Source organism: Fusarium verticillioides, chromosome 10, assembly GCF_000149555.1.
Source record: "Fusarium verticillioides 7600 chromosome 10, whole genome shotgun sequence".
Taxonomy (NCBI): Eukaryota; Fungi; Ascomycota; class Sordariomycetes; order Hypocreales; family Nectriaceae; genus Fusarium; species Fusarium verticillioides.
This window is the reverse complement of record NC_031684.1, coordinates 1,922,662-1,944,462: the sequence shown is the minus strand read 5'-3', so window position 1 is coordinate 1,944,462 and position 21,801 is coordinate 1,922,662. Positions and strand designations below refer to the sequence as shown.

The 21,801-nt window shown below is 49.0% G+C and overlaps 11 protein-coding genes across 11 annotated transcripts; 4 read left to right on the top strand and 7 right to left on the bottom strand.

The window, feature by feature from the left end:
• Nucleotides 1–1,134: 1,134 nt before the first annotated feature.
• FVEG_08408 (hypothetical protein) lies at nucleotides 1,135–2,697 on the top strand (the record flags this gene model as incomplete). Its single annotated transcript, XM_018897300.1, has 2 exons — nucleotides 1,135–1,444; nucleotides 1,504–2,697. 2 exons carry the CDS (start codon nucleotides 1,135–1,137, stop codon nucleotides 2,592–2,594), a joined length of 1,401 nt encoding a protein of 466 aa, XP_018754915.1. The 3' UTR covers nucleotides 2,595–2,697.
• Nucleotides 2,698–2,809: 112 nt separating this feature from the next.
• Nucleotides 2,810–4,105, bottom strand: FVEG_08409 (NADPH2:quinone reductase). Its single transcript, XM_018897301.1, has 2 exons — nucleotides 3,889–4,105; nucleotides 2,810–3,837 (listed from the first exon to the last, which is right to left on the bottom strand). Exons 1-2 carry the CDS (start codon nucleotides 3,989–3,991, stop codon nucleotides 2,867–2,869), a joined length of 1,074 nt encoding a protein of 357 aa, XP_018754916.1. The 5' UTR covers nucleotides 3,992–4,105; the 3' UTR covers nucleotides 2,810–2,866.
• An 823-nt stretch (nucleotides 4,106–4,928) lies between these two features.
• On the bottom strand, nucleotides 4,929–5,465 carry FVEG_16314 (hypothetical protein; the record flags this gene model as incomplete). Its single annotated transcript, XM_018905564.1, has 2 exons — nucleotides 4,929–5,175; nucleotides 5,386–5,465. 2 exons carry the CDS (start codon nucleotides 5,463–5,465, stop codon nucleotides 4,929–4,931), a joined length of 327 nt encoding a protein of 108 aa, XP_018754917.1.
• A 461-nt stretch (nucleotides 5,466–5,926) lies between these two features.
• Nucleotides 5,927–7,470, top strand: FVEG_08410 (hypothetical protein; the record flags this gene model as incomplete). Its single annotated transcript, XM_018897302.1, has 2 exons — nucleotides 5,927–6,999; nucleotides 7,048–7,470. The coding sequence occupies one exon, from the start codon at nucleotides 5,927–5,929 to the stop codon at nucleotides 6,554–6,556; it is 630 nt and encodes a 209-aa protein (XP_018754918.1). The 3' UTR covers nucleotides 6,557–6,999; nucleotides 7,048–7,470.
• A 125-nt stretch (nucleotides 7,471–7,595) lies between these two features.
• FVEG_16315 (hypothetical protein) lies at nucleotides 7,596–9,424 on the bottom strand (the record flags this gene model as incomplete). Its single annotated transcript, XM_018905565.1, has 2 exons — nucleotides 7,596–7,686; nucleotides 7,731–9,424. The coding sequence occupies 2 exons, from the start codon at nucleotides 9,422–9,424 to the stop codon at nucleotides 7,596–7,598; spliced, it is 1,785 nt and encodes a 594-aa protein (XP_018754919.1).
• Nucleotides 9,425–9,762: 338 nt separating this feature from the next.
• On the top strand, nucleotides 9,763–11,943 carry FVEG_16316 (hypothetical protein; the record flags this gene model as incomplete). The annotated part of the gene is made up of 1 exon (XM_018905566.1): nucleotides 9,763–11,943. One exon carries the CDS (start codon nucleotides 9,763–9,765, stop codon nucleotides 11,941–11,943), a length of 2,181 nt encoding a protein of 726 aa, XP_018754920.1.
• Nucleotides 11,944–11,963: 20 nt separating this feature from the next.
• FVEG_16317 (hypothetical protein) lies at nucleotides 11,964–14,224 on the bottom strand (the record flags this gene model as incomplete). The annotated part of the gene is made up of 2 exons (XM_018905567.1): nucleotides 11,964–12,176; nucleotides 12,221–14,224. The coding sequence occupies 2 exons, from the start codon at nucleotides 14,222–14,224 to the stop codon at nucleotides 11,988–11,990; spliced, it is 2,193 nt and encodes a 730-aa protein (XP_018754921.1). The 3' UTR covers nucleotides 11,964–11,987.
• A 79-nt stretch (nucleotides 14,225–14,303) lies between these two features.
• Nucleotides 14,304–14,757, bottom strand: FVEG_16318 (hypothetical protein; the record flags this gene model as incomplete). Its single annotated transcript, XM_018905568.1, has 2 exons — nucleotides 14,304–14,345; nucleotides 14,650–14,757. The coding sequence occupies 2 exons, from the start codon at nucleotides 14,755–14,757 to the stop codon at nucleotides 14,304–14,306; spliced, it is 150 nt and encodes a 49-aa protein (XP_018754922.1).
• Nucleotides 14,758–14,781: 24 nt separating this feature from the next.
• On the bottom strand, nucleotides 14,782–18,294 carry FVEG_08411 (hypothetical protein; the record flags this gene model as incomplete). Its single annotated transcript, XM_018897303.1, has 1 exon — nucleotides 14,782–18,294. One exon carries the CDS (start codon nucleotides 18,292–18,294, stop codon nucleotides 14,782–14,784), a length of 3,513 nt encoding a protein of 1,170 aa, XP_018754923.1.
• Nucleotides 18,295–18,948: 654 nt separating this feature from the next.
• Nucleotides 18,949–19,773, top strand: FVEG_08412 (TDG/mug DNA glycosylase; the record flags this gene model as incomplete). Its single annotated transcript, XM_018897304.1, has 1 exon — nucleotides 18,949–19,773. One exon carries the CDS (start codon nucleotides 18,949–18,951, stop codon nucleotides 19,771–19,773), a length of 825 nt encoding a protein of 274 aa, XP_018754924.1.
• Nucleotides 19,774–20,080: 307 nt separating this feature from the next.
• On the bottom strand, nucleotides 20,081–21,506 carry FVEG_08413 (hypothetical protein; the record flags this gene model as incomplete). Its single annotated transcript, XM_018897305.1, has 2 exons — nucleotides 20,081–20,888; nucleotides 20,944–21,506. 2 exons carry the CDS (start codon nucleotides 21,504–21,506, stop codon nucleotides 20,081–20,083), a joined length of 1,371 nt encoding a protein of 456 aa, XP_018754925.1.
• Between the last annotated feature and the right edge of the window lie 295 nt (nucleotides 21,507–21,801).

Below are 21,801 nucleotides of genomic sequence, written 5' to 3'. Positions count from 1 at the left end.
TTGGAAAGATGCTTAAACCTCGAACATCTAGGGTATGTGGCGTCAAAATGAAGCTGAAACCTGGTGATGTTTTGACAGGGATGCTGACTGAGGCCGAAACGTCGCTTTGCTCGAGGCTGAAACCAGGGACATACGATATCGCAGTTGTGTTTCAACAGCTAGAATGTATCCTCCGTGCTTGGGCATTATTTAAATCACCATTTCCTGCTCCCACAGATCGAATCACTATCACTATCGCCATCACCAAATCTCTTCTCCCTCTTGAAACCGCCCATTTCACATCCTCGGTAGCGCCGCCACTCCGCTCACCATGAGACTCTCATCAATAGCCCTACTTTCATTCCCATCAACAGCTATCGCAGCTCCCGTGGTTTGAGGCCCTGGCGGTCGACCTGTACAAGAAGGTGCTGGGTGCACGTTGGTACAAGGCCGAAACGTATGTGACGATGGATTCGGAAATATCTTGTAAGTCGAAGCTGCCTCACTATTAAATGATATGTATGCTAATAATTAATTATGTGTAGCTTTGAAGATGATCCATTCTCGTCAAGGTAAACAATCGAAACACGGGGGTAATGAAATGATGAGGCTTCTCACAGCGGAGGATTGAGACCTGAATAATTCCGCTCGAGGCGTTGAACTGCAGGATGGGTTGGCTAGTCCACCCGGGCCGTACAATGCCACAAATATTAATCTAATGAATCCAAAATTCTCGCTCAACACTCTCCATCTTTGCCGTGCCACTTTGAACACTCTCAATCATTTGATCTCCCCAAGTGGAGTCAGCAAAATGAGGCCATCTCCACTGCGCCCAGCCGCGTAAGAAAAGTTGCGGCCTGACATGGATCCTGCCTCCTTAGACTACAGATTTGTCACCTTCTATACCAATTGTTCATCTCAAAGGTAAATCTGTGGATTTCCCCATTCGAATACCTTAAGGTAAACAAAGCTGGCCGACTACGATTGGATCAAAATCTCGGCTCTGCATTCCACGTCGTTATGCATGCTGCAGCTGCACGTTGAGTTGGGCACTGAGCGCCTCACTTTCGGTCCAAAATGGAGAATAAAATCCCCAACCTCTCTGTAGGATTCCTTTGAAGTTCAACTTCATCTTGTATTAATACTTTAGAAGTCATGACTTCATCTAATTCTAGCGAGGACTTGTTTCCTGCCCTGGAGTCGCTCTCCAGGTTAATCGTGCCGCATATCAAGACCGCGATATTCGTCGCGCTTGTCCTAAACCAATTTACTATCTTCCCTGACTTTAATATTATCCTTTCTCAAATATCGAGCCCATTAATTCTCATCGTCGCGCTGTATTTTGGCGGTATCTGGACTCTGCCTAATGGCCAGGAAAGTACCAGTACCCTTTCTTGGAAGTTGTTGCTGGGGCCATTCTTTGACTTCAAGACAATATCTAGCCGGGTTGGAACGTACTTTAAAGGTAAGACAATTCACTCTTGTCGGTCGAAAGCTAGGTACTGATGTTTGTGTTCATTCCAGTCGGCTCGTTGATGTCTTTGGCCTACTACCTGACCCTCTACTACGACCTGCCTCTTCCCTTCCAACCATGGGTTCAATACATGTTCGTCGGTATTGCGACAACCGTATCAGCCGCTGCATACCTATTCGCTCCCATTAGCAAGATCTACGGGCCTCTTCGGTTCTGCTACCTTGAGCATGCCCAGACATACTGGCTCGTCGTCAACTGGTGGTCACTCACCGCCGTCGTCCCCTTCTTCTCCCCCACTCTGCTACCAATCTTTGGCTTCTGCCTAATTAGTGTGACGGTCGGTACATGGGTCCATATCTACTTCGCATACCGGGAGAAAGTCCGTACCATCGCCTGGACCGTATCCGAGAACGCTGCCCGTGCAAAGGCCGCTGCTGAAGAAGCTCGAGATTTCGGAACTATGGCGAAGAAGTACGAGGAGCAGATGGTCAACGCTGCAGCTGAAGCGCGACGCGATGCTGTTATTGCGAACTCGGTTAGACTGACTGACTTCTTCGACTGCGCATCTCGTGCATGGTCTGCTCTTGCTGAAGCTACGGCCCCAGCTGAGGATGCAGTCGCTCAAGCTCAAAGGGTCATCGCCTCCGCTATCATCTGCGAAGAAACAGAAAAGGTCGACGACAAGCAAAAAGCTGAGAATGAAAGACTAGCAACCTATTTCAGACAATCCGCCGAAACAGCCCATGAGCGCGCAAGAGAAACAGTTGCTCTCCTCCGTGCCGCCCAAGCTTCCGTCCGGGGTTCCGAAAACGCAGCGCGACAAGATGAAGTCTCTCGTCGTCATGCAGAACACACCGCTGAGAATGCATCAAACGTCGCCAAGTCTGTTAGTGACACCGTCGCATCTATTCAAGATGCTGAGCGTAGAGCGGCGTGGGCTGGAGGTGCTGCTGCGAGGAGGGCTGAAGAGGCAGTTACTATGGCCACAAACGGCGAGATTGAAGAGGCGAAGAAGGCTGCTGCTGCTTCTGAGTCTGCGTTTCAGGCTGCTGAGGAGTCGGCTAAGATTGTGAGGGAGGGAATGGAGGCTGCGCAGAGGGGCTTGCAGGAGTGGTTGCAGAGCAGTAGGCATGGGGTTTAAGTGGCTGATTGATTCAGATAATCTTACTGAGGCTGTCCTAACGTACCGAACTAAATAGCAATCTTCGATGAACTTAATAGTGGCCTTGCGACGAATTCAGTAGCATCTCAAGATGAGTTTGTGGTATCTGAAGAGGACTAACAAGTGATCTTGAGATAGATTTACTATGCCTTAAGATGGCATAAGCTGGCGTCTCAGTCCCTAGCCGTTCTGAATGTTCCTTAGTCAAATAATTTCAATTTAAAGCATCATATATCTGAACAGACATCATTTCAGGCACTAGCACCCGGTGTCTCGCCAATAACAGTCAAAAACTTCTGCGCCCGAGTCCTTCCCTCCTTCAAATCCTTCAGACCATCAGACAATCCCTCAAGACCGTTCTTCCCCACAACGTAAGGATGAGCTGTGAACCAACCCTCCCGGAGACCCCTAGCAAAGGCTGCGCCCCATACAACACCAAGTAGTTTGTTCTTCTCATCCTTATCATGAACCTGGCCAACCATTGAGACGACAATATCTACACTGGGATCGGCACCCTCGACTTCTTTCTTCATTAAGATATTGGTCACCTTTGGCTTGCGGCCAGTTGAGTCTGGAGGACCGGCGATGGCCTTTGTCACAGTCCTAACGGTGGAATCCTCCGAGACACTGTCGAAAGCCTTCCAACATCGACCATCTGGAGCACCGCCCTTCTTAAAAGCGTCTTGGATGGCTTTGACCAGTTCATCTTCGGTCTTGTAAGCAGTATAGTCGACAAGCACGTCTCCCTTGCTCTCGTCAAGGAATGGCTTGATGAACGCACTGCGCTGGCTTCCAACTGCGATGACTGGATGGACATTAGCAGCAGCGGCTAGCTTGATACCGTAAGCTCCAGTAGCAGTACTAGCACCGTAAATGAGAAGAGGGCGCTTGGTCTCAGTCTTGGCGAGAGGTGACCAAGGCTCGGGGATCTCAAGCTCTTGGAACAAAGCGCAGACGGAAGTGTACGCGGCCAAGGGGATGGTAGCAGCTTCTTCGAAAGATACTGAGTCGGGAATATGGAAGGTTGTGTAGTATGGTGCGGTCGCGTACTCTGCGAATGCACCGTGGGGAGTTCTCATCTCATGGAAGGCGGCTACGCGGTCGCCTTTGTGGAAGCCGACGACATTTTCGCCTACGGCTTCGACGGTGCCGGCGATGTCATCACCTGTGTTAGCTTCGTCACCCATCCAGATAGGAATCTTCCAATCCTTGGGGTTGGTGCCTTGAGAGTTTAGTATTTATACTGCGAGAATGAGAGTATGAGTTGGCGTACCAGCTATGATGACCTTGATGAGGACATCGCCTGGGCCTGGCTTGGGAATTGGAGAGTCGATGATTTCGACGGAGGTATCTTTCTTGACGATTGCTTCCTTCATGATGTTCGTATTTGGTTGTTAGTTTTTTTGTGTGTTGTCTTCCGATGACGAGATTCCGTAGTTAAGTTATAGATACCCAACAGTTCTTATATAGATGGCACTAGAAACAGTATGATAGTAACGTTATACAGTATATTTCGCCATCTGGCATCAAGTACATGACCTCATTTCCTCGGAATTCGACCTACATTAGTAATGATAGTGGATCGACATCCATTTCTATTAATCGTTAGACTCTCCGGGTCTCGGGGTCTATCATAAACCCGGGACCCGTTTGAGCTTTGACCCTGAAGCTTCATACGTCTGTAGCAATTCCATTGCATTGAAAACGGTCTAAATATTGCCCCGAGATAAGTATGATCAATTTCAGTAAAGAAATGTCTCCGAGATGGGTTGAGGTGAGGTTCCTGAGGCCCGTATTTACGTGTCAGCACCTTATGGTTGTGGAGTTTACCTGGTCGCCATTCTCGGTTTCGGTTTCTACCAGGCTTCTACATAATTCTAAGCTAACTTCCTGCAGTTAGCACGATGGATACCTTTGGCTGGCACGGAACCTTCCGCGGCAACTTACTTTCCGAGCCATGGACTTCAAGACTCGAGCTTGAGACAGACAGACAGAAATGGTATTTGTAATTAATAAACACTGTATCATATTAGGAATGGCCTTCAACGTTTAGGACGAGTTTAAATGTGGTCGTACATAGTCATGATATTATAATTCATCTTCAGAGTTTGTACTAAGTAATAGCTCAAATATAGGGTATTATTGAATGGAAGATCGAGTCAAGGAGAGGCAAACCTTAGGCTGAAGGTAAACCCGATGACTCGGATAAGAAAACCGTAAGAACTGTAGCATATCTGGGGATGGGTAGCAGAAATTACATAACAGACATCGTGGCAACTTACGTGGCACCCGCAATGATCAGTTGTTGACTCTTCATCCACCATTGACCCAGTTCTGAAGGTATTTCACAGCTTGAGGATCTGCTTGGTCAAGTTCGAAAATCTGTCGACTTCTTAACAGGAACTTGCCTGGACAGGGTAGTTCGACTTCAAGGCCATCAGAGCTGGAGATAAATTTACCTAAATCTTCCAGAGCTTCATCAAGCTCAGCAACGACCTTAGCCCTGTCTGTATTCTGATCCCGCTGACAACTGCCGAGGAACAGTGGCCTGTCTTCGTCCCTATCAATCTTGTGCAGTTTGCTCTCTAGTTCAACGACACGGTTCTGTTTGAGCAGTGACAATCGAGCACGAACGTTCGAAATCTTCGTGCGACAAAAAATGATTCATGCGAAGATATCAACGACGAGAATTGGGGATATCCCTTGGGGTAGTCCTCAACTTTGATAACAATTAGCCTCGCTTACAAGCACTTCTGACAGCCTTGCTTACTTTGCGGTAATTGCATTACCGCAGCACTCTTGTTCCAAAACGGTATTAACGGAAGGAAGAAGCAGGCAGATGACGGCCATTTCAGGTTTGGCCACCTGAGTCTCCAGCTTCTGCTGTGTGTACGGATACCTGTCCTCGATACTGGCGTAGTAGTGTTGTACTGGCCCAGTTCGATATCAGAAGTAGTTGACGACATCTTTCTGCTTGGAAAGCCTGTATTGCTGTCCAAAAGTTGGTGACGCTAATGTTGCAAGAATATTGAAGAAGCAGAGAAGGCTAATGACCTTCACCTTCTTCCGTAGGTGGAAACGTCGCAAGTAATTGCATTTGTGATTGATGTACTTTTTAGTCTCTCAAGCTGCCTCTTGGCGAACCCCAGCTTATAGGCTCAGTCCGTCCGCGGAGCGTCAGTTGTGCATGTACTCATCCCCAATAATACCAGGGACCGTCAATGCTTATCATCCAACAGTCCAACTTCTCATTCCTTTTAATCAGACCACACAAGAACATGGTCCTATTATGATCCTTTAGAATCACCCTGATGGCCGCCACTAAAGAATCTTCATCGCGCTGGGCGCTATTGATTGGAATCAACTATTACCCTCAGGATCGCCATCCTCATGGCAGTGTCGACGATGTTAACGACATCAGGGCCTATCTTGAACAGCACAGCGCTACGGCAATCCATACATCCGTGCTCACAGCCACTGTGCCCAAGGATCATCTATCCACTCAAGATCCACCAGAGACACCCGATGCGAGGCCAACCAGGGCGAATGTTTTAAAGCAGCTTCGCTTAATCATTGATTCTACGACACCGAGCGATCATGTGTACATCCACTTCTCCGGGCATGGTACTCAATTACTGTCGGACGGCAACATTGGCGGAACTGGCTTTGGTGAGCCAAGCCTTGTTCTTTATGAGAATGGTGAGCATGGTGCTAGCTACTTTCGTGGGCGCTTTCTAGCACAGGCTCTCAAACGAATGGTCGACAAAGGTCTCATTGTCACTGTCGCCTTGGACCGCTGTTTTTCGGGCGCCGTGACTCGAGGCGACCGAGTCCGGGCTATGGAGTACGAGGCGCTTGATGCCGACAGAGCTGAACAGGAGCGAGAATGCAAAGACGCCATAGGCATTCCTGGGCGTGATGCAAGAATTGATAGAGATTGACTTGTCAATCCCGAAGGTTACACGATCATCACAGCTTGTGGTCCCCACGAAAAAGCCATGGAAGTCCTTGTCAACAAGACCCAGAAACGAGGCGCACTCACTCATCACCTTCTGAAAGCCCTTACGACCTTGACAAAGGTGAACGAGGATGTGTCGCACCAATCGCTCCACGGAACGGTTGTTTCAATGATGCAGGCCTCAGGTATACACGATAGAAGGTTCGAGAATATTTATCCAGGCGGGGCAAGTCCATGGGATCTCTGTCGGAGATGAGTTCACTGTTCAGAACTGCGTTTCAGCTACCTCGAGTCGAAACTATCGTTCGAGGGTCAAATTCAGAGTCTCCAAGGTTTGGTCTTTCGAGTCTGAGCTAACAGCTGCCCATGATAAAAGAACATCATCACCATCTTCGCCTTTCAGCATGAAAGAGCCTTGCTATCTTGGTCTGTGATCGCCTCAGAGTATTGTAACACTTCTGACCTGTATTCCAGCGTCGAACTTTGTAACAACCCTGCCGGAAGCCATACCTTGATACGTTGAGATGAAACAGTGGATATTTGTGAGGCCTTCAAGGTACCTAGATCTATCTGCAGGGGGCTACACAAGGCGACTCGTGAGCTATGAAACAGCTGGATGAGACAAAGACAGAGTTGCCAAAACATAAGAGGTGCTGTTGTATCTGATGGCGACGACGCAGCCAACGATTCGATATTGCGTTCAGTCAGAGACGCAGCTTTGATTAGCAGCCCGAGCAATAACTACGGTTGAGCTGATTGGGCGCCTTATTTACACTATGGAGTATAGATACTTTAGCTTGTTACCCTTGCAGGTTATCAACTTGGTGTATTTCAAGATATTTGTACGTACGAAGCCTAGTTGGCATAGAGCACATCGTCATTGGCGACTGCTGGGGTGATGTCAAAGTTCTTTTGTCCAGAGTGGTATCTGTAGCAAGCACCAAGATTCTCTGCTTCACCACGCTAGACGGCAACAAATAGTAGCTTCTTGACACTATAATGCCTATCCCTCTTCTCGAAAATCATTCAATGATGAAATCTCGAAGCGTAAACTTTCCGGCATCCAACTCTTTCATCAACAGACCGTTCATAACATCGGGATCAAGCAGGTAGCTATAGTTGTCAGTAACAGCACAGACTACTTGTTTTGTACTTACCAGGGACCAACAAATACCCACGAGTTACCACATGGTCGCAGGATATAGGGAACCTTGGCGCCCAGCAGACCACATATTTTATCTCCGACCTTCATTGATACGTCTGTGCTTCCTACGACACCTGAGATTTGTGTTTTAAAGGCTTTGACATCTATATGTCGGATCTTCTTTCCACTTCGTCGCGGGATTTCGGTCTCAGGACTAGGAAAGTCTGATTGAAAGCCAAGCCAAGCAAGCCAGTAATCATGATATTCGAACCTATCGCTGGCCTTTGGTGGTTTCCAACTTATCCTATAGCCATACCGCTTTACACCCTCTAGCTTTAGACCAGGCTGTACATCGACGTAACGCGACTCTATCTTGTTTATGGTGTCGAATATAAAACCCTTAAGAAAAATTGTGTTCTCGTTCGACGGGGATCGGCAAAGAGCCTTGGAGTCTCCAGTGAAGCTGAACCTTGGCTTTGTATCACGAGATTCTCCACATATTGACATGTAGCTCGAAGGTGCAGTCCAGTTGGGGACCCATGACGGTAGGCTAGAGGGTGTCCCTTGGCGGGTTAAGGGCTCAACATCCACGTAGCTCATGACATCCATCGTCTTACTGTCCCTCTGTATAATCTTTGCCACATGGGTATAAAGATCCTCAACAGAAATGCGGTAACTGACCGTCAGAGGTGATTGAAATCCAATTTTTTCCAACAACCCAATGACAGCATATACTTTGTCTCTAGGATCCGTTGCGTCGTAGTCTCTTGTGATGTCTAACAGAATTGCTAAACATCCACCCAAAGAGGGCCGTTGTGAGGACCCGGTGTCCTTCTTTTGACTTGTGTAGGCCTTCAGGGATTCAACCATGCTCATCCTAAAGGCGTCAACTCGGAATGAAAAGAGATAACGATACGTTGTAGAGAAAGCTGTAGCTTCTATCAGCTCATTCATACAACTATGGCATTGCTGAACAACAGAAATAGCCTGTTTTATCTGGTCCCATTCTACCGCGAATGGGCCGCAGATCAGAAGGATATTTGAACCCAGAACAACCTCTTGAATGGTCCAGACGCGGTGCCACCATTCCCGTTGAAAAAGCTCGCCTAGTGCTTTCCAATGACCTTTAAAATATTCATCTTTGATGACGTGGGCGATGTAAGACTTTTGATCTTCTGCATTCGATTGGGAAATGTCTGCCAGTCCAAGAAGAAGACGAAATGCAGGAACCGTCTGCTCAGTAGCCCTTCCAAGCCATACCAGGACTGACGATGCGCGACAGTAAATCTGCTGCATGAGAGCTACTTGCTGCGCTCGTTCATCAAGGTCATCTTGATTGATGCAAATAGCATCAACCCACAATAGTGTTGGAAAAGTGAATCGATGGTCGAGAGGGACTGGGATCTGAGACTCCTGCTGACAGATGCACAGCCGATTGCAGCAGTATAGATTCAGTCGCAGGTGGCGTAAGCAATCCTCAATATTGAGCCTCACAACTAGCCATTCCCCATTGACAATTATACGGGTAGTTCGTTCGGGGTCCCCCCATGTGTATGAGAGGGCGCGATAATTGAGGATGGGAGAGTTGAGAGAGACCTCTGTCAGATAGCATGTCAAAACACCGCTGCCGCTGTTAACTGCTTCAGCGATCGATAGCAAGCGAATGGATCGCGGTGTCGATAAAGGTTTGTATCTGAACGAAGACATTGTCCGATATCAAATTCTGCAGTTATCTGTATTTCAATGGCTAAATATTTCAGACATTGTGGGAACTTACTCTCTATATAGCAGTCTTGTTTGTGGAAAGAGGTGTGTCTGCCACATCATCTTGCATCAATTTGCTAACTGGCGTCCAGTAAGGAGGTCCCTTTCAACCCCCGCTTGAGACGTACATGCCCAGACGTCTCAACCAGCAAGATTAGATCTTAGGCAGCATTTGTCAGGCTCAGAAATGTTTGCTCTCTTATTAGGATTACTACAGCCGCCCTTTAGGAGTTTGTCGCATCTAAACACCGAGATCTCCACTGGTTACTAGATTATCTATCATGCCCGAACCAACACCCCCAATTCTTGTCGGCTGCCTGCTCGACGTCTCAGGCTCAATGCGCAGCGCCTTAGAGCCAGGTCAATTGAATGAGCCAGCTGGTGATCGACTCAGAGCTGTCCTTCGAGCAGCGCTCAAGCTAGCAAAAGCGGAGCGCCAGCAGAATTCTGATGCCTTTATGTTCGTTGGTGTCTTTGGACTACAGACGTCTAGAGGGCATCTTAATCCTCAAGCAGCGGACCTATGTGGGATCGCAAATGCTCTGCTGGAAGATTCGGGAGACAATTTATCTGGTCATGATCTTCTCATCGCCCGAGCGAACGCGAACAACGTGTCATATGTATCAAGACACATCAAGACCAAACTTACTAGCCGACAGGCTCGAATTGTCGACGCGCATCTAAAACTACATCCTGACCAAGTGCATCGATTTATTGATGCCATTCCACCTGAAGAGGAGGTAAACAACTTACGCTCGGAAGGTCGGCAACAAAGTGCAAGTGCTGGAGCAGCCCTCGGATACGTCGCTTCGATGGTCGTTCCAGGGGGCACTTTTGTAGGTCCTGTCGTGTCTCTTGCTACTATGATAGCCGGTGAAGTGGCTTGTAATTCGATCGAAAACTCAAGGGTCGAAAGATCTGAAGCTTTGGCATTTGCCAAGCGTATTCAGCGGGACTGGCTGTCGGACTTTGAGGTTTTCAGACCTCGTCCTATCTCCGAAGTTGTGGATATTCTTCAGCGACTCCAAGACCAATGGTTGGACCACCAGGACCGTGATTCAGGAAATGTGCTAGAAGGCGAAGACGACAACCTATTTGACGTCATTCGCCAGTACATTTATGGTCTTACGCCTATGTGTTACGCCCTAAAGAAGGCTCTGGATGCTTTTCGAAGCAAGCCTGAAGCGACCCGGCGCGTACTCGTACTTATGTCGGACGGTATTTCAACAGATGGTGATCCGTCAACTGTCGCTAGCGATCTCAAAAGTGAGAAAGTATCAATCGCAACAGTCAAACTTACAGATGATCGGTCTATCCCCCAGCGGGCCTTACACTTTGAGATCAATCCGCTCTGGGATGAGGGCACCCGCAATTTATTCCAGATATCGAAGCGTATCGATGCATTGACACATCCAGTTCCTGTCTTAGCCGCTGCTGGTTGGGCGATTCCTTCAGCCGGAGAGGTTGCCCTGTTTTCCATAGTCTGTACCGTCACAGCATTGGAAGAGTTCTGTTCAATGCTGCTCTCTGCCCGATTTGGTTCAGCAGATGCGCTATTGGACATTGTTGGCAGAGTCCGTCTTGACGATTATGTCCACAATGAACACCTTGCCATTCAAGGTAGGCCTACCCACCAGGGTCGAAGGCCCATCTGCTATGCACACGCCGTAGCATCCGTCATACACATGGCTTTACTTCGCATTGTCTCTAGAGAAGGTGGCATTCCCTCTTTCATTGAGATACGGGATAGAATTCTATCTGAATACCCAGAGATAAGAGAAGGACACCCTACTAAGGAGGTATTGTCAGATGCATGCATTTGGTACCGCCCCCTCCACTTCCGAGAGGTTGACGAGAAAGGCGCCCGCGAAGCAGTGCTCCGGCGTCGCCCAGTGCTTGCTACGTTTGGTTTATCGAATGACGGCTGGGACACGTTCCGTGACCATTTCAATGAAAGTTCCCCAATGCGATCTGCCGTTCTAACAGAAGCCCAAATGGCACCTCACTTTGACAAAGAGCATGACGGTGGCCATGCTGTTGTGTTGATGAGCTGCAGCCCTGAGTCGCTAACCTTTTTAAACTCATGGGGAAGCGCATGGGGAGATAATGGGAGCTTCAAAATCGAGAACCCTAATGTTTTAGGGCATAAAGATCGTCTTTTGCGATTCTACGACGTTTATTGGTTAGAAAAGGGACTAACAAATGCTGAACGACTGGCTTTCGATGCTAAAGTGGATGAGGAGCTTCGGCGTCATGCTGCGGAACATGAGAGTATTTTCGAGCTCGAATATCGATGCCCAAGATGCTTCGACACTTCTGCATTGGCAGACTTCAGAGGGAGTGTCAGGAGCGCTTTATGTCCAAAATGTCAGGCTTGGTTCAAGCCTGATCCTGAAAATCTCATGAAGGCCATGTATTTGCGAGCTGGGCTGAATGATGTTGCAGTTGAGCCTTGTGGCTGATATTTAAGCACAGAGAATTTGGGTGTGGAATGGTGAGTGTATTGTCATCTCATGAATGGTTCGGTTCTATGTATATCGATTCTATGCTTCTTTTTATTTTCATAAACCTTCTTTATCACTCCCTTTATCGTATCAATAGCATAATTAGTAACGTTCGCTTCTGCTGTCGAGAGAACGCTCTTCACCTGATCTGGCGCCCACATGAGATTGGTCGAAGTTGAAAATGACGCAGTCTACTATCGTCAGCAGACACTTCGATAAGAGCTACCAAACTTACCGTAGGATTATAGTCGGGGTTTGTGCCATTTGGTAAGAGCGGGCAGTAGATGATATACACATCTTGTCCACTCTGTCTTTTTCCATGAAAGACTTTGGCGCAGTGATCTATGTATCGGGATTCAACTTCTAGTGCATGACTTGAGCACGGGACTCTATTCCGCTGTGGGTTGTGAAACTCTCGCGTCACATCTCTCAACTCAATGTCGAAGTCGGCAGCGAAGTGATGTAGTCTTTGCACAGCTGCACCAGTATGAATGTCTGAAGATGCATCGAACGAGATAAAAACGTCAACGCCTCGCTCAGGTCGAGCGAGAATATGATTGGGAAGGTTATTCGCCATGCCGGAGTCCATGAGTCTTGTACGTCCTTGTGCTTCCCATGGCGGTAGGGATTGTGACTGTAAGGCCGCAGGATCTGACACGGATTTATCACTGCTATGCATCCCTCGTTGATGCTGATGAGCAACTCGCGAGATATACATGGAATGCTCTGAAGTATGCTCTCGCATCCCTATAGGTTTCTCAAGTCCATAAAAGGGATTCGGATCATGTCCTGCACGAATCGGATTTCCCCAAAAGCCTTCAAAGTGCTTCGACTGTAGCAAGTTATTGAGTATCGTGATCAAGCGTGCCACTATTGTGTTCTTGGGTATAGTGACCAAGAGAGCTTTGATGCACTCCGCTAGAGGTCCCGCTGGGGCACTAGTACACTGGCCCAATAGAAGTGAGAATGTCTGCTCAGGCCGACGATCCACCGAATGCCCAGAGATGAAGGTACGTCCCCATGCCCAAGTTGGGACGTAACGGTTGAGGTCTAGACTGCCAACCTCGAGAGGTGAGATTTCGAAGTACTGGAAGAGCTTCTTGGACCGTCTGTTCGCAGAGACTGCTGGTTTTTTTTGGTCATTTCCTTCGACAGAGTCAATCTGTTGAGGTGTAGGCTCTTTCTTCGCATCTTTAGCCTTGGCCAATATTGTCTTTGGCTCATATGAGTACTTCGGCACGCGTCTGACAGCTGCGAGAAGCGGCATCGGCTCCAATCCCTTGTCTATGCCCGATCGATGCCAGATCTTGGACCATTGAAATGTCGCTCTGCTCAGTCTACCCTTTGGCTCTCTCGACAGAAGCTGATATGTCGCTGTAAGAGTCGAGTACAAATCCATGATTCCCAACCCAATGATACTCTTCTGCGCTTTACTGACCAGGGGACCTATCAGAAAGTAGACACCTCGTTTACTTCGTGCAACCATATTCAAGGCATGGATACTCATTGGGTGTGCGAGCTCACTCGCCACAGTGAGATAGTGATCAATCAGCCGTTGTATGTCATGCCGAGCAATGGTGTAGTAAGCCGCAAGGGTCCAGCAACTTCCACTAACGCCAGCCGTCCAGGTTATGCAATCCCATAGGCCATGCTTTTTGGCAGCTAAAATAAACCCGGTGAAGCCGTACATCACCTTGTACCCACCACCTGAGCCGCCCAGCGCGATGAGCGGGACATCTCGGGGGTCAACCTTCTCATCAGGAGGGAGGTCTAAAAAGCGATGTAATGAATCTTCTCCTTGTGATGATATTCTCAACTTGCGAAGTTCAATGAACTTTTGTTCCTCATGATGGAGAGAGGATCCTTGCCGCACTTTAGCATCCCATTGCAGCTCCGGATATGTTGCGACGTCCGTCTCGTCCCTCTGCAGGAGTGTCTTGACTGATGCCAAGTCAACAGCTCTTTGATACCATCTTCCAACTATGCCCCTAGTTTTCTGGGGGAGGGAGACTTTTGCCGGCTGTGTAGTCGGTAAATGACGGAAGTTTGTATCACTCTCTTCCTGTATCGCAGGCAAAGACACGACAACTCGACCGTTTCGAAAACGTGTTCTTGTATGAGTTACCCGAACTCTTGATGAAACAGGCGTGGCTTGGACCAAGGAGACCAATGAGCAGAGACAGTATGTTTTCGCATATAAATAAGCTGGTGACTTGCGAACCGAAGTCAAAATGACCATTTTTACAGCCTTCAAGGGCGCATGTCGAGGATTTGAAAGGAGTTGAGGTTTGTAAACAACGCATCGTAAATCGTTGGCGTCATTGCTGACTGATTCCCCTGGCCCCGGCAGCCAAAGAGCGCTACCACGTGGGCGTTAGTGTCCCCTAACGCTTGAGGGGCCAATTAGAGTGCGGTAGGTACAGGGTAAGCTTAGTGCTATTAAACTTGACCATCCTCTCAACTTGAATTGTCAGCAGCAGTTAAAACATCAAGCTGTTGTTCATGATCAGCTTACAATTTCTCTCCAAACAATTCAGGTTTACTATCAATAACGCTCTTCTCGTTTTTGAAATGAGAATTTTCTACACCTCAACATCTCCAACCGTCAAACTGGCCATATCAAACATGATTCAGTTTCAATTCCCGGAAGTGATAAGAATTTACTGGCTTGTCACGCGCCGCTTGTACGCAGAAGCTCCACAATAGACTGATGTCCTTGTGACAATGCGGCTTCAAGAGCGCTATCGTGACTTCCTCCAACCGCAGAGACATTGGCTCCTCGGTCTATCAATAGCTTCACAATTGGCGCTGATCCTGTATACGAAGCGCCTGTAGAGGATTACCGTACTCCCCTCCCTGAATGTTAACATCAATTCCTTTGTCAAGCAGCAGCTTGACGAGTTCCTCGCTGCCTCCATAAGCAGCAGCCTGTAAAGCATTGCCATGGAATCCCCCATCTGCACGGATATCAGCACCTTGTGCTATCAACAGTTCGGCTAGCTGCACTTTGCGCGTAGATAAAGCTGCCTGAAGTGCATTGCCGTAGTAGCCCCCTTGTACGTTGACATCTGCCCCGGCGTCGAGGAGCAGTTGCACTACTTCTTCATGTCCTTCACAAACAGCTGCTTGCAGAGCGCTGCCGTCATCTCCACCTTGAGCATTGATAAAAGCACCTCTGTCAAGCAGTAATTTGACCAGCTGTTTATGACCTCCGCAGGCAGCAGCCTGGAGAGTATTGCCGTGGTGTCCACCTTGGTCGTTTACATCAGCGCCTTGGTCCATTAAAAGCACGGCCAATTGTACGTGACCTCCCGCTGCGGCTGCTTGGAGTGCATTGCCATAGACCCCGCCCCGCCCGGCAATATCTGCTCCTTGACCGATCAGGAACATTGCAAGTTGTTCGTGGCCTCCATAACAAGCTGCTTGTAGGGCGTTACCATATTCGCCGCCCTGTACATTGACACTAGCTCCTTTATCGATCAGTAGCTTAACTAGCTGTTGATTTCCTTTGAACGCAGCAGCCTGTAGAGCATTGCCATACCGCCCTCCTGCTGCATGTATATCAGCACCCTCTTCTATCAACATCTCAGCTAATTCACTATTGCCACTGAATATGGCTGCTGAAAGAGCGTTACCATGCTGTCCACCTTGAACATTGATATCGGCCCCTTTGGTGATTAAGAGACGAGCAAGCTGTGTATTGCCTTGGACTACCGCCGCGCAGAGTGCACTGCCATACTGTCCGCCTCGAGCATTAACATCAGCCCCTTGATCAATCAAGAGCCGTGCTACATCGATTGAGCCGCCGAAGGCAGCTGCCTGAAGAGCGTGACCGTGTTTCCCGCCCTGTGCATTGATAGGAGCGCCATCATCAATCAGCATTTTAACCATCTGATCCAGGCCTTTGAGAGATGCCATTTGCAGAGAACTGCCATACTCATCACTAAACACATGAATATTGGCGCCATTGTTGATAAGTACGCGAGCCACTGGCATATGGTTTCCTTCCAATGCAGCATACAAAGCATTGTTGTATCTTCCACCTTGAGCATTGACATCAGCGCCGGCATCGATCAATACCTGCACTAGATGCTTATGGCCTCTGTGGCAGGCGGCCTGAAGAGCATTGCCATATTCGCCGCCTTGGGCATTAACATCTGCACCACGATCTAGCAGCAACTTCACCACCTGTCCATGTCCCTTACAAAAGGCTTCTTGAAGAGGGGTGTTTCCGTATACTCCGCAGCGAACGTCGACATCTGCACCATGATCGATGAGAAGCTGCACCAGCTGCTGGTTGCCACACTTTGAGGCAGCATACAAAGCAGTACCGTACTCCCGGTCTTGAATGCTGGTGTCGGCACCATTGTCGAGCAGCAACCTAGCCATCTTCTCGTATCCTGTAGCGCATGCCGCTACCAAGGCAGGGGGGCGGTTGTTTTGTAAGTTGATGTCGGCGCCATTTTCAATAAGCAGCTTTGCTATATCCTGAGCATCTCCGCACGACGCTGCCTGTAGAGCGCTACCAAAACATCCGCAACTGGCATTGACATCAGCGCCACTTTTCAATAACAGCTCCACCAATTCCTTTCGGCTGTGCCATGATGCTGCCTGTAGGAAACTGCCAAAATGTCCGGCATCTGCATTAACATCGGCGCCCTTGTTTATCAGTAGCCTTGCAATCCTTTGACTACCACGTCCTGAAGCCGCAGCGAGACCCGCCGCAGCGTCCGTAGCTGGTGCAATAATGCCATCGCCGAGATCAAGCAGTAGCTCTGCAAGCTCTATTGTCTCCTCGCTTTCATCATCTGCATCCACAAACGCAGCAAGCATGTCGCTCAAATCCTTGCCCTGCAAATCAAGACTAGCACCATAACCTACAAGCAGCTTTACAACTTGTGTATGGCGTCTGGACACGGCGGCCTGCAGAGCATTGCTGATGTTGGCATTTCCAGCGCCGTTGGCCAGTAGGTTCCGTACTACTGACTCGCGGCCATGCCAACAAGCGGCTCCAAGAGCATCGCCGTGCAAGCCGCCCCTCGCCGTGGCGTTTGCGCCACGACGTATCAGCAAGTCTACCACCCTTTTGCGACCGCTGGCCGATGCTGCCTGTAGAGCGGTGCCATAATGTCCCCCCTGAGCATTGATATGGGCACCTTGATCAAGCAACAGCTCAACCAAGCTCAAATCATCCCTGGCATCGCCGACAGCTCTGTTGCCGTCGAGAGAGGAAGCTGCTTGAAGAGCGCTGCCAAATCGCCCGCCTTCAGCATTGATCTCAGCGCCGTGGCTGATCAACAGCTCCGCGAGCTGTCTGTGGCCAATGAACGAGGCTGCTTGCAGAGGGCTTCCGTAGATACCACCTTTCAAGTTAGTATTTGCGCCTCTTTCAATCAGTAGTTGCACTATAGGCTTGTGGCCTGAAAATGATGCAGCTTGCAAAGCGCTACCGTGGATTCCACCTTGAGTATTGATATCAGCGCCATTGTCAAGCAGTAGCTGCACTACCTGTTTATGGCCTGCAAATGAAGCAGCCTGGAGCAGAGAGCCATGGCGTTCAGTCTTTCCATTGACGTTGGCCCCTCTCTCAATCAGTAGCTTCACAATTCTCTGGTTCCCATTTCGCGAAGCAGCCTCAATAGCTTTTGCAAGATCTTCAGGTAGGATGGTAACATCGCTCATGCTGAGCAGCGTCTCTGCTAGCTCTACCATCCCATTATCTTCCTGACCTGCATCCGCAAGAGCGGCAAGTGCGCCACCATATCCCCCGTCTCGCGCCATCGGGGTAGCACCGCGAGCAATGAGAAGTTTTGCAACCCCGATGTGGCGTTTAGAGAGGGCCACTTGTAAGGCACTGCCCATATATGGCATTTGTATATTGGCGTTGGCGCCACCGTCGAGCAACAACTCCACTATTTTGTCATGGCCGTTCAAAGACGCCTCTTGCAAGGCGCTACAGCCGTATACCGTTTGGTCTGCACCTACGCTCTTGCTGAGCAGCAGCTTCACTATGGAAAGATGGCCACGTGCTGCTGCCAACTGGAATGCTTCCTCCAACAGGCACTTGACAGCTATGTTGTCTTTCCCTATTCCCAAGATCATCTGGACCGTGCTGAGACGTCCTCGACCAGCTGCCCAGGCGAGAGCTGAGCCGCCTGAGTATTGTATGTTATGGTGATAAAGGGAAGAATTTAACAACCCAAAGAGGTAGCGATTCGTTTGCACCAGGGCATTCATGTCCTTTTCTGACGAAAAGTGCGTAAAGGCTACGCAGAGAAGATCATCTGGCAAATCCAGAAGGGTGACCATTCTAGTAATCTTCGATGGTAGCTTTCTGGCTTCTTTAGATCAAGCCGGGCCTTTCGAAAGTGATATTGCCTGGTAGTCAAGTAAGAACAAAACGAGAAAGCTTGCGGCTTAGCAATCCAAGTACATACTCCACCATGAGTATATCTTATAACTCACCAGAAGTTGAGTCATGTTACGTTACAAGGTTTCACTAGTAACAGTACGTATTTAAACATTGCAAATTAAAACGAGGCGCAGTAGCTTATTCCGCGTCGCGGAAAACTGATTCTAGACACGTAGCCGATCCTACCCTAACCTCTAAGCTCAAACAAACGAGGGGTTACCGTAGGCCAGGGGGGCATGAAACCCTGGACAATGCAGATCAACAAACTATAATTTCATTTATGGGGCAAAATATTATTTTGAAAGATAATAAGCAGTAAACAACTGCACATTCTAAAGTTTTGTCATTCTAATGTCCTTTTGCTAAAGCTAACATCTCACTTTATCTTCTACAAGTCACCCAGTGCCCGCCCCATCGACGTCACAAGTCGGAGGTTTCCCTGATTCTTAAAAATCTCTATACAACTCATAGCCGGCGTGAATTCTTTTTATCTGACCATAACGTACCTTTTAATCGTTTCAAACCAACGACGCCACCGCTGGCCTGCGCGTATGGAAGTCACCAGACGATCGCGGCGTCTTGCCCAAGTATTACACACCTCCGATAACACCCCCAGCGACGCTGAAGCCTCTATACCGCGTCGAGCGAAACGAGCTCGACCAGGCTCAGTCTTATCCTCCAGCTTGGAGCGTCACGGACGGACTCGCAAACCGCGTACCAGCCAAGCTAGACTCAAGAAATATGCCCATCTCCCCTTACTCCGTGACACTCTGGTCCCCAACCTCATCTGCGTCTTTGTCGGCATGAACCCCGGGATTCAGACTGCCACGGCCGGCCATGCTTACGCTCACCCTTCCAACCACTTCTGGAGGTTGCTACATACGTCTGGCTGCACAGACCGACTCTGTCTACCTGAAGAGGACGGTGATCTACCCCACCTTTACGCCATGGGCAACACCAACCTCGTTGGGAGGCCAAGCCGAACTACCAGTGAGCTTTCGAAGCAGGAGATGGCCGAAGGGACGCCTGTGCTGGAGGATAAGATAAGAATATACAAGCCTGAAGCTGTTTGCTTTGTTGGCAAGGGAATATGGGAGGCGGTCTGGAGGTGGAGGTATGGATGTGATCCCACGAAGGAGGAATTCAAATATGGATGGCAAGATGAGTCCGAGAATATAGGCAGAAGCAAGGATGGCATTCAAGGACGGGACAACCGCGGCAGAGTGTGGGATGGAGCAAAGGTATTTGTAGCGACAAGCACTAGCGGACTAGCAGCAAACCTATCCATGGAAGAAAAGAAAGCTATATGGAGTGACCTCGGAGTCTGGGTCAAGAGAAGTAGAGAGGAGAGAAAGCAGAATAATAGCGACACATGAAGGGATATAGTCTTCGTAGCAAGAAGTGTAAACGGGTAAATATAGTTCGAAGCGGAGCTTCATCATAGACTTGAATGCGATAGATTCGACTCCCGGGTCGCCCTTCTTGCCTCCATTCTTATTCGTCGGGTTACAATTATCTGGTCTTATGCAGCTGTCGAGATCTCATCCAAATTCACTACTAACTAATACTCTTGCCAATAACTGAATCGTTTCGCCTTTACCCGTCAACATTTATAACAAACTAATCATCCTCCCGCACCCAACCCACATAATCCAACAGCCGACTGATAATACACAAAAGGATCTAGAATTTGAACTCCCATGCGTATGTAGTCACATCATCAGTCTGATAGAACGGCAAGGTAACCTGACCGTTGCTAATAGTGTGACCATAGTTACCCAGATCCTGAGGAGAACCCACCTGGCTGTAATGCACATCACTGCCCACAGCAAACTTCCAAGTCCTAACCTGAAGTGTTCCAGAAGATGGCAGACCCAACTTTGTCAGACCAGAGAATGTCACATCATAAGTACCAGTCGTAGGCGGATGGCAGCCAAGCAATACTCTAGCCGTGCGCGCCGTAGTATCCACCGTTGCATAAGCATCCAGCCTTCCATCGGAAGACACCGAAGTCGAAACGCGCTGTCCCGTCATGTTGTGAGAGTAGTAGTTATACACCCACCAGTCTCCATTGGCAAAGTATCCCGTGGAAGCGTAGTCCGAGGGGTCAGGCTTGGACAGAAGACTAGCGGCCAGATCGTGAAGTTGAGTGCCTCCTAGCCAATTGCCGCGAAGACCGATAGCATTACGGCGCTCGAACTGGGAGATCCAGAAGGCAGAACCGGCGGGGACTTGTTCATTGAACGTAGCGTATTCGTTGATGTTGATTTGGCGTTGGGGAAGACCGTATTTAGTGAGAATTTGTTGCAGGACGCCGTAGCTGTTCTCGAAGTTGGAACCTGAGCCTCCTTCCTCGTGCCATGCGTATTGGTCGGGGATGGAGTCGTTGTTCTTGACGAATTGGGCCCATTGGGTCCACCAGTCATCGTTTGTTCCCGGCTCGCCTGCAAGAGTTGGTCCGGATGTCAACACGCTGTCCCCGAAGGCATCACTGAATAGACAGTCAGTTCTTGTCCCATCCGTCCTCAGAGGTATCTAGTACTTACTTGAATTGATGCCAGCCGCGACCCCACATCTGAAGCCATTGGTCAATGCTACGGCCCCAGAAACAGCCCCCCTCTGGCTCGTTCCAGATATCAATGACCAAGCCTTCCTGCATGTTGTACTTCTTGACATTGGCAATAATCGCCTGAACGAACTTGTCATAGGACGACCAATCGCCATTATCGCCTGGACCAGGTGAGGTATCGTTGTTAGAAGAACAATCAAAGCCCCAGAGGTCATTCAGCAACAAGACAAAGCCGCCGTTGTGACGACGCGTGACGATGTAGTTGTTATGCGCGCTTTCAAAACGCTGCTGGAAGCCAGCCTCGTCATAACTCCATCCATGAGAGACTTGGGCACCTGCACCGCGATAGTAGTTGAAGCCAAAGCCAGAGAGAAGATCATCTGGGATCTGGTTCCCATCGTCGGGTATACCGTACAGGATACCAGCAGCGAGATGCTGAGGCTCTCCAGTGTTGGAGGAGAAGTCGATGGTGGGACCGGGGCTGTCAGCAGCTACAGTGGAGAGAGCGGCGAGGACGGAACAGGCCTTGATTAACCACATTGTTCAGAAGTGCTTAGAGAGAAGGCTTGAATTGATACTATTCCTCGGCAATGAGTTCGACAAATGCCCTGGTTTATATAACATATTCCATCCCCATGATCTACGCACGTTTCCTGGAGAACCCTGCAATGTTTCCCCGGGCAAATAGGTGCAGCAGCGGATAACCGGCAATTCAGATCCTGGTAATGCGGAAGCTGTTCGTTCCCGTAACCTGTTTGCGGGGAAGATCTGCCGAGTTCTTTTGCGCAAAATTGAAAGCTCCCGGCGGCAAAGCGACCCAAGCGTGGTTTTTTGC